The sequence below is a fragment of the Manis pentadactyla genome, chromosome 9 (genome assembly GCF_030020395.1).
Source record: "Manis pentadactyla isolate mManPen7 chromosome 9, mManPen7.hap1, whole genome shotgun sequence".
In the NCBI taxonomy this organism is placed as follows: Eukaryota; Metazoa; Chordata; class Mammalia; order Pholidota; family Manidae; genus Manis; species Manis pentadactyla.
This window is the reverse complement of record NC_080027.1, coordinates 38,581,411-38,595,507: the sequence shown is the minus strand read 5'-3', so window position 1 is coordinate 38,595,507 and position 14,097 is coordinate 38,581,411. Positions and strand designations below refer to the sequence as shown.

General features: G+C 51.5%; 1 protein-coding gene across 2 annotated transcripts in view; it reads left to right on the top strand.

The window, feature by feature from the left end:
* DGAT2 (diacylglycerol O-acyltransferase 2) overlaps positions 1 to 11,165 on the top strand; it is a 31,379-nt gene extending 20,214 nt beyond the window's left edge. For both annotated transcript variants that reach the window (XM_036895388.2, XM_036895387.2), the window contains 5 exons: positions 230 to 300; positions 6,022 to 6,226; positions 6,821 to 6,995; positions 8,229 to 8,431; positions 9,986 to 11,165. In XM_036895388.2, coding sequence (XP_036751283.1) covers positions 230 to 300; positions 6,022 to 6,226; positions 6,821 to 6,995; positions 8,229 to 8,431; positions 9,986 to 10,140 — 809 coding nt within the window. In that variant the 3' untranslated portion in view covers positions 10,141 to 11,165. The remainder of the gene's footprint in view (positions 1 to 229; positions 301 to 6,021; positions 6,227 to 6,820; positions 6,996 to 8,228; positions 8,432 to 9,985) is intronic.
* The last annotated feature ends 2,932 nt before the right edge of the window (positions 11,166 to 14,097 follow it).

The window sequence follows — 14,097 nt, the reverse complement described above, 5'->3', positions numbered from 1 at the left end:
CCTCAAAGGGCACCATCCTGGTCCTCCTAGGAGCTCACACTCAATTGAGGGTTTGCGTAACATGAGGGAAGGATGAGGAAACGGGCCTGGTGGGGGCTGGGGGAGAGGCAGCATAGGCTGTAGGCACCTCACTCAGGGTTTCATACTGCTCCTGTCTTGTCTGCCCTGCCCAAATGTTGCCCACGCGAACTCCCACTCCTTCCCAACACTGTATTTTGTTCCTTGGAAGGTGGCAGGAGGTCAGAGTGGGTCCGAAACTGGGCTGTGTGGCGCTACTTTCGGGACTACTTTCCTATTCAGGTAAAGACTCACGTGTGTTATCTTAGGAGGGTGGGAATGAATGGGAAATCGGCACTCGTGCCTTAACCCACCCATCCACAGTGAGCATGTGGGCTGAGTTGAACCATGTCACACCTCCCTCTATGAACATCTGTTCATTCTCTACCCCACTTTATGCAGGATTTGAGGCGATTTAGAATATGTATAATGCTATTCCAAGTAAAAAGAAAAAAATCAAGACTTGGGGGAAAAATATTAGTTTTTCAGCCATAAGGGTCAACCAAGTAGTGGTGGTTGAGCTGCATGGTCAGCTCTGAGCTTCCTGGCAAGCAAAGCAAAAGGGAAACATGATAGTTGTTGGTTCTTGTTTTGGGAAAGAGAGAAGCTTGCTATCTCCTTAGGCAAACAAGACTTGTTCTAGCATTTGGATTTAAAAGATGTTTCAGGCACTGAGATCCTGAGTGATGTGAGGAGCAGATCACAGTAGTGCTATTAATAGTATAATGGCTATTGGCTTATCTGCTTTTCAGTGAATGTTACAGGCATAGGAGTGAGACCCTCGTTGCTGCAGTGCTTGGAAATGATTCCTGGGGGAGGTGCTCCTGGAACTCCATCTTAGAGAGAAGTAGCACTGTAGAGGCAGGGAAATGAGGAGCGCATGGCTCCTGAGGCCGAGGAGAAACCTGGGGTATGGGGAATGGCAGGAGGTGGAGTGTAAAAGGGAGATTGCCACTTACTGGGAGCCTTCTGGGAGCCAACCTCTTTCCCCAAGGAGTCTCCTTTAATCTTCACAGCATCCTGTAAGGCAGGCATTAACTTTATCCCTTTTTAAAGAGGAAACTGAAAGTCAGAGTAGCAAAGCCGAATGAGGCTAGAAGGGACTGAGCTGAGGTTCCAAGTGCTGTCTTAGAATCTGGGCTCTTCCCACCATCGCACAGAGCTGTGGGAAATAAGCCCGGGCAGATTCTCAGGCTTGGAAGACAGAGGCAGGAAAAGTCCAGCATGACCCTGCGTGGAGCACCACGCCTCCCAGGCGCATTGTCCTCATGTGAAGCAAGTGTAGACCAAGCTGGTGTCTCGGTTTCTTTCCTGCTGCACAGCTGACTGCTCTGGGACCCCCACACCAGCCTCCTGAGCACCCATCTTCTTGGGGCCTAACCTCAAGGACCTGACAGGATAACTGGTAGCTCCGTCTGGCTTTCGGTCTATCTCTGTCGGGCCCCCTGCCTGTGATCTGCAAGCCAGACGCTTCTGGGCCTCTCTGCGAGTGGACAATGCTGGTAGATTGTAGATAGCTCTGGCAGGATCCTGAGGGTGTTCTTGCAAGAGAAAGACCTGTCTGGCCAGCTCGCTCAGCACCCTAGCCCCGGCACACCCTAGCTGCTGAGGTAACCCAGCAAAAGGCAGTAGATCTGAAGAGTGGAGGCAGCGGGTGTGAGTGTGAAAGTGTTTGTACAGGATGCAGGGTGGTGTGTGTGTGCTGTTGTGAGTCAGCGACCCAGACATCCTGGCATGCTGCCTGGGGGAGGTGGCTGGGTAGCCCTACATTCCTCCACTCGGTATTGTGGGGGCGGCCCCAGGGCCAGCTACCTCAGCCAACCCTAGCCTGGGTCCAGTTTTCCCAGGACCTTCAGGGTCAGGATTCCCGCTCCTCCCTTTTCTTGACCCCATCTTTCTGGCTGCAAGGATTTCAAGGCTGCTGTTGCATCACAGGGCCCAACCCTCTCATTCTGGAGGTGAAGAAACTGAGTCCGAAAGTGGGCCAAGGACTGGCCCAGGTTGTACAGCAAGTCCCTGCCAGTGTTAGTATAAGAATCCAGGTCCCAGGTTCTTTCCTACTGAATTCCTACTGCCTGTTTCTCTGGCAGAGGCCAGTCCTGGATTTCCCCCATTGGACTGTACCCCACTTTCTGGGTATCCCCTCTCTGTTTTGCTGCTGGAGATCTGGACTGACTTCCTACTCGGTCATGCCATTCACTAACCGAAAATTCTTACTTGCCATGCAGTGCTGGGCTCTGCTCTGTATGCGGACATAGAAGTCAGCCCTGGTCCCTGCCTTCATGCAGGCTGACCATCTAGTGGATCCTTCTAGATCTGTGGGACCACAGGCATGTTTTCTCAAGCTTGCTGAGACTCATTAGCCCCATCTGCAAAACAGAGCTACTCATGTGTTTAAAAGTGGTAAACTGTGGCTGGGTGTGAGGAATTACAGACTTGTTCTCTCTTCTGGGGCCCTTACCTCAGGGGCCAGGCCCCTCTGTTCAGAGTGGTCAACCCCTCAGGAAGCCTCCTGGCTAAGAGCCAGGAGCCTTAAGGCTAAGAGCCTTTTGCACCCGGAACGGGATGACCTGATGACCATTGTTCAGAGCTGGGATGGGTAGGTGTCCTTCCCATTGATCTCTGCCCTTCCCAAAGAACCAAAACAAAACCCTGTGTCCCTTATCACACCTCTGTTCCAAGAAGCCTGCTGGGAATTAGAGCCACAGGGCACATGGCAGTTGGCTCCAGGAAGGCCCTGGGCACAGGACCAAAGCCAAGCTGGGCCTTACGTAGGCCAGGGCACTGGGCCTTAACCTGGGCTCTGCTCTTACTCTCAGACTCTGCTTCTGTGCAGCAGGAGGGTTTGACCTTGGTGACCTGATGTCAGGACTGACGCTCTGTTGAGTTGTATGTGACCCTCCTGTCCCACCCTCTTTCCCCAGCCTCTTGCCAAAGTTTGTGTAAGGATCTCTAGCTTTACCCAGCCACCCACCCCTCCCCATCCCTTCTTGGTGAAGCTCTTTGCCACCAGAGCAGCTCAGCTGGCCCTGAGAGCAACCCTTCTTCCGGTAGAGGCAGGGCTCTTACGTCAGCAGCAGCCATCAGGAGCTCCGGCTACCTGAAAGAAGAGCCGGCAGTGCCCGAGTCACCTCTCCCCGAGGGATAGGCAGGATCTCTGGAGAGGAGACTAGGAATGACTCTCTGAACTTAGAATCATCTATTTGTCCATCTGCCCTATTTCACAGATGGGTCTGCTGAGGCCCAGACACGGGGAATGTCCCAAGATCACAGAACAAGGCAGTAGCCGGGCTGCTGTGGGAACCAAGACTGGCTGCTGCAGGGCCCGTGTTCTCTCTCCTACTTCCTCTGCTGCTGTGCCCTGCTGTGTAAGCTTAGGCAAGTCTCTGCTCTTCTCTGGTTCTGAGGTTCTTCCTCTATATGGTGCCAAGGTGGGGCAAGCCTATCTGAGCACCCTTCCTGCTCTGGGAGGAAGCGTGTGAGGAATGTCTAGCCAGGAATCTGTCCCTGGCTCATGTTAGCCAGCAGGCCTGGGCTAGGCACCCTGTTGGGCTGACACTTTGCCATGGGAGACAGGGGACACAAGAGCAAACATGTCAACAGAGCCTTCAGCAACAGTGTCCTTCTTCCACCTCCCCCCAGCATGGACACCGTCCAGCCTGGGGGGAAGGGAGCGGGGTACAGAGGCAGAGCAAAGCTGCCTCAGATGCTTGCATTCTTCCAGATTGCACACCAAGATCTAGTCAGCTGCACTGTGCCCCAGGGCACCTCAGAAACCAAATGTGCCACCATGTAGAAACATGGGGCAGGGGGAGAAAATGATTTAAAGAGCCAGCTAGGGTTCCACCAGGTGACAGACACATCTTCATCCCAGCAGCCCAGAGAAAAGCACAGCTGGGTGGCCTGGCCTAGAGGTGGAGGGAGATTCCCTGTGACTTCTGAGGAAGGAGCATCTCCTTTCTCTAGGCCTCGGTCTCTACCTTGTAATCAAAGGAATAGCTCAATCACAGCTCCTCCAGCCCAACTTCTGAGCTTTTGCCTCAGCTCTGCAGCAAAAGGGGCCCTTTTCAGTGTGGTACTGGCTGCCTCAGTCTTATCTCAACCCCTTCCTATTCCATGGAAACTGGTACAAGGTACATTTTCATTCTAGCTTTACTGAGAGCTAGTGTGGTGGGGGGACCTGCTCTTTAGGAGGCAAAATCTCAAAACAATCACCTTGCAAAATTCATGGAGAGCTGGGCTCCCTTTAGATCCCCTCGCTGCCCCTCTCCACCAGCTACAATGGGCTGCTGCTCTTCCCCATTTCTGTGGTAGGCAGCTAAGAGTTGGTCAGGTTTTCAAGCAATTTTAATCTGCTTGCCAAAGCAAAGTAGCAGGAAGAGTGTGAATGACTCAGGCAACAGAGGAGAAAACTCAGGGGTCTTGCTCACACATATATGCACTGGCAGTTACAGAGCTGAGAATGGTGTCAGCCACCCTAGGTTCCAGCCCCTCACTTGAAGATTCAGATTTCAGTTTCCCAAGACCAGCCACCAGCACCCTCTCCTCACAAACTGAGCGCAAGGTCCTTCCCTCAGCCAGGAGGGGCCCATATCTGGAGCGACAGCAAACAGAGGCTTTTGCTATTCTGCCAATGGCCAGGGACTCTGCCTCCAGCGGGCACCAGGGTGGGGAAGTGGGCACGTTAAAGCACTCCACATGGGAATGCTATCAGTGCCACCTCTCTAGAGCCCGCAGACCACAATGTTCATACCCTTTGACCTTGGATTGTATTTCTAGAAGTTTGCCTTAGTAAAACAATCAGATATTTATGGAAGTATTATTTCAGAGGGAAATTCTGGAAGCTCTTGAAACGTCCATCAATTCTATTACATGTAGCACAGCTGTGTGATAGAATAATACAGCTGTGAGAAGACATGTCACTGAAGCAATTTGAGAAGAAAAAATAGCCATGATATGCCTAGTAGAAATTATACAAAAATGATACCAACCATGTCACCTCTATTTTGTAGTTTTTGGAAAAAGGGCATGTGTATATTTCAGCATACAAAGGGCTCAACTGCAGGTTCATCTGCAGTTTTATCTGGAGATATGACATGTGCTTTTGATTTTCTTTTTAATTTACTGAATTTTTTAAATGCTGATTATTATTTTCCTAATCAGAAATGTAAGAATGTTTCTAAACAAAATACCCTTGCTCTCCGTCCATCTTGGCACCCTCCACCCCCATCGTTTTCCTCATAATGATGGGCAGGTGCCTCTCATTGCTCAGGGTTTAGCAAAACTTTGCACCATACACCCCACCCTCCAAACCACCAGCCCCATGGAAGGGGCTGGGCCCTGTGGAAGCCAATCATTATTTGGAGCATCCCAAGGCAGCTTTGTTGATAGTGACACAGCTGACCACCTCCGCCTCCACTGTGGCTGGCACCGGGCTGTTGCTGGCCCTTGTCCTTCTTGCGTCAGAGTCTGAGCTGAGCCCGGCTGCCTGGAAAGAAGTTTCCATTCAGGCCAGCTGCAGTGTCCCTTCTATGGCCACACTAAGGGGGTTGGCCTCTACTCCAGTGAAACCTGGACACCCTTCTGTATCTGAGGGAGATGGGTTGGATTTGAATTTTAGAGCAATCATTCTGGCTGTGGTGAGAATGGCCCAGAGAGAGGGAAAGGCAGGAGGCTAGCAGAGTGTGAGTAAGGATCTGGTGTGTTTGGCTGGGGAAATAAGGGGACTGGGGGAATGTTTCCCAGCCCCTTCCCAGGGACTCACTGTCCTAATGGTGACTGCTGAGTACCTGGCACTGTGGCCCCAGTGATGACAATCTGAAGTCAGGGGTAGAGAGTCACTCCATTCCTGCAGACCCAGAGTTCCAAGGGACATGGCACAACCTGTCCTTCCCCTGCCTTCTGGACAAGTGCCCGGTACCCTTCTCCTGGCCACTATCCTCTGACCTGAGGTTTTCCCTTCAGCTGGTGAAGACACACAACCTGCTGACTACCAGGAACTATATCTTCGGGTACCACCCCCACGGCATCATGGGCTTGGGTGCCTTCTGCAACTTCAGCACAGAGGCCACAGAAGTGAGCAAGAAGTTCCCTGGCATAAGGCCTTACCTGGCCACGCTGGCTGGCAACTTCCGGATGCCAGTGCTGAGGGAGTACCTGATGTCTGGAGGTGAGAATCCACCTCTCTCTGCCTCTGCTTCACTGCAGAGGCCTGATCCTCTCCATGGAGCAGGGTGATAGGGAGGCCAATGCACTGTGCTCTTGGCTGGTCCCGTGCTAAGAAATGCAGCCTCCCTGGTGGAATGGGTTTGAGCAGGAAAAGCTATAGTCTTCAGGATTCAACTTGAATAATGTATTTTCTAGGAAGCCTTCTCTGACCCATTTTCTGGGCACCCCGAGCCCCTTTGCTGCCCCCTGTACAACCTGTCTGTGGTTCTGTCATTATCCACCTGCCTGTGACCTCCACCACCCTGATTCACTGGGATCTCCAGCACCTGGAAGCAGCCTAGCAGAGTTAGGACCTCAGGGGATGTTTGCTAAATGAATGAGTTCCTTAAACAGCCTTGTATCATTATTCCCATTTTATAGAAGAGTAAGCTGAGGCTCAGAAAAAGGCATAGCTTATGCTGTGCTGTACAAGTTCTGAGTGGTTGGCTTAGGTCTGGGCCCAGCCCAGGGTTCTTTCTGTTTATCCTTGACTGTGTGCAGTGGGTAGGGAGTGCATCCATGGGCAGCCCTGACTGTGTGTCCCCTTCCCCACCAGGCATCTGCCCTGTGAACCGTGACACCATAGACTATTTGCTTTCAAAGAATGGGAGTGGCAATGCCATCATCATTGTGGTGGGGGGCGCAGCCGAGTCCCTGAGCTCTATGCCTGGCAAGAACGCGGTCACCCTGCGCAACCGCAAGGGCTTTGTGAAACTGGCCCTGCGCCATGGGTAAGTGCCTCCTACGGCGTGCACACACATACATACACCTCCAAAACTTTGCTTGGCCCAGGGCAGTAGCTGCTTGGCTCCTGGAGGCAAGGCCCAGACCCCAGGAAGTTCACCGTCCTGCAGGAGAGGGGAGGCTGGAGGCCAGAGGTTCATTTCAAATTTGCCCAAGTGTAGCCTGCATGTCTGAGCAAAGATGTAGCTTGTGTCCCCTAGGCCCTCACAGGTAGGCTCAGAGGCCAGGCTCACATGCAGGACTATGCCCTCGGGGCAAAAACCTGTCATGCTGCTGGGAGAGCAAGAGGCCAGAATGGAGGATGGTGTGGCTAGAAATATCCAAGAAGTCTTCCTGGAGGAGTGACCCTGAGGGCAGGCAGAGAGGAACTGGGCAGCTTGGATTTCTGTCATCTTTTCTAGAAAACCAGAGGCACATTCTGTGTAGCCACTTGTTCAGCTTTAACAAAGCATGTTTCATTTAACAAAGCATGTTCACTTCTGTACCTTTGATTCCCCAGTAATCCTGCAGGTGACAACACCTGCATTTTCCATTTGAGAAAACTGTGGGAGGCTAAGTGACCCAGTCAGGGCCACACTGTAAAATGCAGAGCCAAGCCCTTTGGACACCAGGTCCACTGATTTCCTCCTAGTCTGGGCTCTGGGCGCCCACAGCAGGAGGGCCATGAGGTGACAGACTTTCAGCAGTGGAGTAGCTGAAGTGGGAAAGGGTGCTGCCCCCAGTCACGCACAAGGATGGCACTAACCACGCCATCTGGGCCTTACCCAGCCTCCCTCCCTGGCTCCCCATGACCTTACCTCAGGCTGCTCTTCCGGGGCCTGGGACCCAGTCCCTGCTTTCAGGGTGGGGAAAGTGGGGAGGGACAGACAGTGGCAATATAGCATGCTCAAGGCTGTGACACAGGTCCAAGAGCGGCATGGTTTGGGGGTGGAGAGAGAACTTCCCAGCATAAGCAGGCCCTGAAGGATGAGAGACAGTGACATTCTAGAGCAGGGCTGTCAATCTTCCTGTGCCTTGTGGTCCCAAAGCCCTGACACTAGTGGGGACAAAGAGGCCTCCTGAATCTGCTAGTCATGGGACATGTGGTTTGGGATCCCCCAGGTGATTCTGGTACGCCTCTGGGGGAGGGGAGCTTGGCAGCAGTCCAGGGCCTCGGGGGCTGACAGGAGGAACTGAAGCCAGTGGGGTGGGCTGTGACAGACCTGGCTTTTCCTTTCCAGAGCTGACCTGGTTCCCACCTACTCCTTTGGGGAGAATGAGGTGTACAAGCAGGTGATCTTTGAGGAGGGCTCCTGGGGCCGATGGGTCCAGAAGAAGTTCCAAAAGTACATCGGCTTTGCCCCGTGCATCTTCCATGGCCGAGGCCTCTTCTCCTCTGACACCTGGGGACTGGTGCCCTACTCTAAGCCCATCACCACTGTCGGTGAGCCTCCCTGCCTGCAGACCCTGAACTCGGGAGCCACACAGCTAGTTAGTGGTCGAGTTAGGATCCCCATCCAGGCCTCCTGCCTCTGATGTCCACGTCTAACCCGTGAGGACATATTGGGCACTGATGGGAATGATCGGTGGGGGTGGGGGATAGTTCCATTACTGTGAGCCAAGCTGTGCTAAGCGAGAACACAATCCAGCCGTTCTGTGTTTGCAGAGCCCACGTGCCTCTCAGAGAAGAGTCTGTTACAGTGTAGATGGGGGAGGGGAGGGGAATGGCAGGGCCCCCTGGAGGTCATAGTGGACTCCAGGGAAGAGGGACTATTACACTGTTACTGAATAGGAATTATCCCACAAAAGGGGAAGAAGAGAGGTTTTGTCAAACAATAGCCTTAGTTCCAGCAGCAAGATTATATAGATTTTTGAAGAACAGAAGGAAAAAAATCAACTAAAGCATAGGCCTATGAGAAGTGTAGCAAAAAACTGGCTGCTCTTGTCCTTCAAGTGTGTTATTTGGCATTTATTTCGAACTGTTTAGGGGATTCCAAAGAACTACCTATTGTAGGTGTGTGTGTGTGTGTGTGTGTGTGTGTGTGTGTGTATGGTTCACAAGCTAAAAATCATACCAGAGTATGTGGGCTGCAAGCCCTGGACTTTAGGGGCCAAAGTTCACATAAATACTTGAGTTCTCAGGGCTCAGTATTCTGCTTTGTACTTTCACACAGATACTGACTCCCTGCATCTTAGGTCACATGACCCAGACTCACCTCTGACTCTTGCTATACACAAATCCCATACCAGGTCTCATCTGTGAGGCAGCAGGGACGTTTCCATGCACAGGTGTGGCTGGAGAAGGACAAGGACCTGTGTGCAGGTGAAGGAGTTTGCTCTTCACCTTAAGCATGGGAAGCTACTGGAAGGTTTGGGGGAAGGGAGGTTCAGTTTGCAATTTAAAGTGATCATGGGGCTGCTGGATAGAAAATGGGTTAGGAGGGGCCCAAATGGAAGCTATAAAACCAGTTCAGAAGCTTTTGTGGTAGCCAGCAGCTTGGATCAAGGGAATGATAGTAGAGATGGAAGGGAAGTACATGACCTTGGGAGAAATCAGGAATGTCTGTCAGGACTTAGGGATGAGTTGGGTATGGAGCTAAAGCAGGATACAAAAATAAAAGAATGGATGGATGGATGAATGTGGGTCTCCTCTTCCCTTTTCTGCCCTTACCACATTTTTCAAAGCCTGTCAGTTATTTCAAAGAATCCTCAGCAAAGCCCTATGAGGAAGGATCTCTATGTGACAGATGAGGAAACTGAGGCTCAGAGAGGCAAAGTGACTTGTATAGAGCAGGGCAAAAGCAAAGCCATTACATGGTCCCCTGGGCCTCAGTCTTCTCTGTAATGGGGACAACGTGGTATGGATTACATTCAGCACCATTCTTGGCACATGGTTGGCACATAGCACACGCTCACTGCCATCAACATCGTGGTGGACATCCAGGGCGGGGGCACTGAGTGGCTTTACTAACCAGTGGCCTCTGCCCCATCTCTGCAGTGGGGGAGCCCATCACCATCCCCAAGCTGGAGCACCCAACTCAGCAGGACATTGACCTGTTCCACGCCATGTATATGGAGGCCCTGGTGAAACTCTTTGACAAGCACAAGACCAACTTTGGCCTCCCGGAGACCGAAGCCTTGGAAGTGAATTGAGCCAGCCTCAGAGGCCAGCTCCTGGGAGGAACCAGCTACATTTTCTACTAAGTTTTTGAGTGCTTTTTGTTCTGTACATTTGGAAGCGTCATGGGTGTTTGTGGGTTATTTAAAAGAAATTATAATAATTTTGTTAAACCACTACAATGTTAGGTCTTTTTTAAGAAGGAAAAAGTGAATATTTCAAACTCTTTCACTCCCAGCTTGTCCTGTTCTAGGTGGTGGCTAACACATACGGGTTTTTATGGTTTCTCAACCAACCCCTCGTCTTCCCTTTCCAAAATGACAGAGGAAATTCCGTCCTGGTTAACTGGGGAAGGACAGCCACTAGTGACTCCAGTCCACTAGATTATTTGCTCTTTGCCCTGCATGATGAGGGGCAGAAGCCACCTGCACTCCCAGCTCCCCGACAGCTGACTGCAGGACTAGTCCCTCTTACCAAGGGGAAGACTTCCTACTCTTCACCTTGAGCATGGGGACAACTGTCCCCATTTCCAAGAGGGCAGTGATGAGCATCTGGAACGCTCCAGCTTGCTTCTCCTTTCTGCCACACCCTGTACCACCAGCCTTTCAAATCTGAGCCTAGACTGGCCTCCAGAGCAAGAATGGGGGTGGCGTGATCACATGCTGAGAAACAGGGCTGTTCCAGACACACCATCTCTTGGACTACCCAGCCACCATGCTCTGGTTGGAGTAACTGGTTTTCCATGGGGGGCTGATGACGTGGACCGAGCACAGACCCAGCCTTGGCCTGAATCACATATCTCCCAGTGGCCTCAGTTTGTATCACCCACACCCACAAGTGTGAGTCTGAGGAAGGGTCCCTCTTCCTGTTCACAGAGGGGCCTGGCCAAATTGGTTCCAGAACAGGAAGCCCCAGAACCCAAGCCTCACATATTTGTGCCTTTCAGAGAGGTGCGGGCCAGGAGGAAATCCAGCCCCTCCTGTTCTCTCTTGATGAGAGCGTTGTACCATGTCAGGATTTATTTGTATATTCCTGAAAGAATAAATGAAAACAAAGAGTCCTCTATGAGTCATTCTGGGGCTGCATCTGTATCTTGCCACTGACACCAAGGGAGACCATGGCCCTAACTAGGCTGCCTGCTGAGCCATCTACCCATTACCCCTTTGGCCCATAAGGCCCGGTGTGGCATATTATCTATTGCTGTGCAACAAATTACTCCAAAATTTAGTGACTTCAAACAACATTGTGTCCACAGTGTCTGAGGACCAGTGGCTGAGGTTCAGCTTAGCTGGGCACTCTGTTTCAGGGTCTCTCCCAAGGCTGCATTCAAGGTTTTGCTTGGGCTACAGTCATCCCAAGGCCTGAGTAGGGGAGGATCCACTCCCAGGGTCATTTATGTGCTTGGTGGCCAGACTCACTTCCTTCTGGCTGTTGGCGAGAGGCCACTCTTGGTTGCCTGTCACCTGTAGCTTCGGCATGGCATCTGGGAGAGTAAGCAAGGAAAGCCAGAGAGAGAGTGTACATGACAGAAGGCACAGTCTTTCAGAACCTCATCTCTGAAGTGAATATTCCCTATCACTTTGCCATATTCTCTTAAGTAGGTCTAAGTTACCAGATCAGCTCACACTCAAGAGAATTACACATGGAGTGAATACCAGGCTGCAGGGGTCATGCGAGCCACCTTGCAGCCACCTACTACCTGTGGTAAGGGGTTACTGTCCAGCTGTGAGAACCTGGAATGGGTGAGCTGGAAGGGTCCTTGTGGACCGCTCAAACCTCATTCCTTGCCCCTGGCCTCAGTTATACCACAAAGGGGGAGACCTGGCTTGCTGTTACCCTAGTGATTTCATGCCACAGCAGGTCTCAGAAGATTAGTCCCATTCAATTCAGTGAATACTGAAGCTGCTGGGAACCCTTCCCAGTTGAGACCAGAGGACCTTATTCCACTTTTCCCACTGCCTGGCCTTGCCACTGATTCATCTGCTGGCAGCTGCGAGCGGGAGCAGAAGCGAACACTAGAAATAGCCAAGGGTTCGCAGGTGGTCAGAGCTGTGACAGGGATGGCACCCAAATCGGGGTGCCTCGTTGAGCTGGGACCCCAGTGCCTGGCATGGGGCCTGAAGGCTGACTGGACTTTTGCCAGGAAGAAGTTGAAGGGCAGAGGACCAAGTACTCAGCTTGGGGAGACAGCATTGTTGATCTGAAGGCCCGAGCAGTGGCGGTAAAGAGGTCTGCAGAGAAGTCTGCAGGCAGGCTTGGCCTGGAAGGGCCAGGGTTTGGCCTTTCCAGAGTTTCTGGGTGGGCGGGAGGGCAGGGCAGAGAGATTGGGGGCCCTGGATGGGCCAACAGAGGGCGGATCCTGTAGCACCAGGCAGGCCTCAGATGCACGCAGTGCAGGGCAGAGGACAGATGTTTCCTTTAGGATGGAGGAAGGGACTGTTGCCTGATGACAGTCTCAGCTCCACCCCAGCTCAGGCCTGAGGTTAGCTACACCCTTAGCCTCTGGCTCCAGGCTAAGCCCTGGCCCTAACCTAAGCCCCCCACGTATTCAGCATTAATTCTGTAACGATTGAGTCCCCACTGTGTGCTAGAAAACTCCACCATCTCTGCCTAAGAACAGGGACGATAACCAGGCCCCAAAGCCCAGAGGGATCACCTCACCCAGGCAAAGTGTGCAGAGCAGAGGCCAGCCCTGCTCTCAGCTTTATGAGGGGAATTTAGGTAAATGCTATGAACATTGCTTTGGGTTGGGAGTTGTTACCTTGGGAGAGGGAACTGGAGCCTCCTTTTCCAGAAGACCCTCTGCCTTTGGATCTGCGACAGGGAGTTTGCGGGAGGAAACTGCAGTCCCAGCCTGGCCAAGGTCAATTCCGTGATTCTACTTGTGGTTACCAGATATGGCCACTAGGGGGCACAAAGGCTAGTTCTGCGGCAAATGCCACCTGGCTTCCTAAGCTTTCTTTCCACGTTTTGGTATTTATGCAGCTCCTACCCTGGGCTAGAAGCTAGAGATAGTGCAATCACAGACTCGCAAAAATGCAGAGCTAGACAGGAACTTAAAATTCATCTGGAGCAACATCTCCTAATCTGAGAAACTTGGCAGAGGGACCAAGGGACTTGCTTCTAATCACACAACAAATCAACATTTACCGCATGCCTCCTCTTGACAGGGAATGAGGGGCTTCCAAATTGAATGTCCCTTGTTCTTAGGCGTCTGTAATGCAATTAGAAAGGTAGAAATGTAAAGTACTCATTTTTTTAAAGACCTTTGCCTCCTTTTATATTACCTGTCTAGATTCTAGCTGTCACTACCACCCACCCAGCCACAGAACCAGCCATCCAGTCGTAGTGGACTCCTCTCCTCCTTACCCACCTCACTCCAATACCTGCCCCCTGATGCTACTGTCAAAGTTTTCATCTCCAAACCATTCTCTACTGTCGCATCCCTAATAACGTGTCCTAATGAATGTACGATACAGCCTGTGGAGCTGCCATTACCAGCTGCATCACCAGGTCACTTAACCTCACCGAGCCTCAGCTTCTTCATCTGTAAAATGGGAACAATCTATATTCCTGAGTAAATGAGATAATATATACCTAAATATATGGTGGATAAATAAAAAGTATTCATCCCAGGGCTTGACCGATAGTACCTCAACAATAAATGGTGGCTCTGATCATCATCACTATCACTGACCCCTTTCTGGGTCCCCTTAACCCCTTGAACTCAGCTCCCTGTTTCCAGACCTCTCTCCATTTCACTACCCCTGCAGCAGCCAGGGTCTAACCTTCCTTATGTCTTCTTCAATAAAAGTTTTATCGAGATACAATTCACAAGATACCATAAAATTCACCCTTTTTCAATATGTAATTGAGTGGTTTTTAGTATATTCACGAAGTTGTGCATCAATCACTACTCTCCAACTCCAGAACAGTATCAGCACCCCTAAAGAAACCCCATACCCACTAGCAGTTACCCTGTCCTCCTCAGC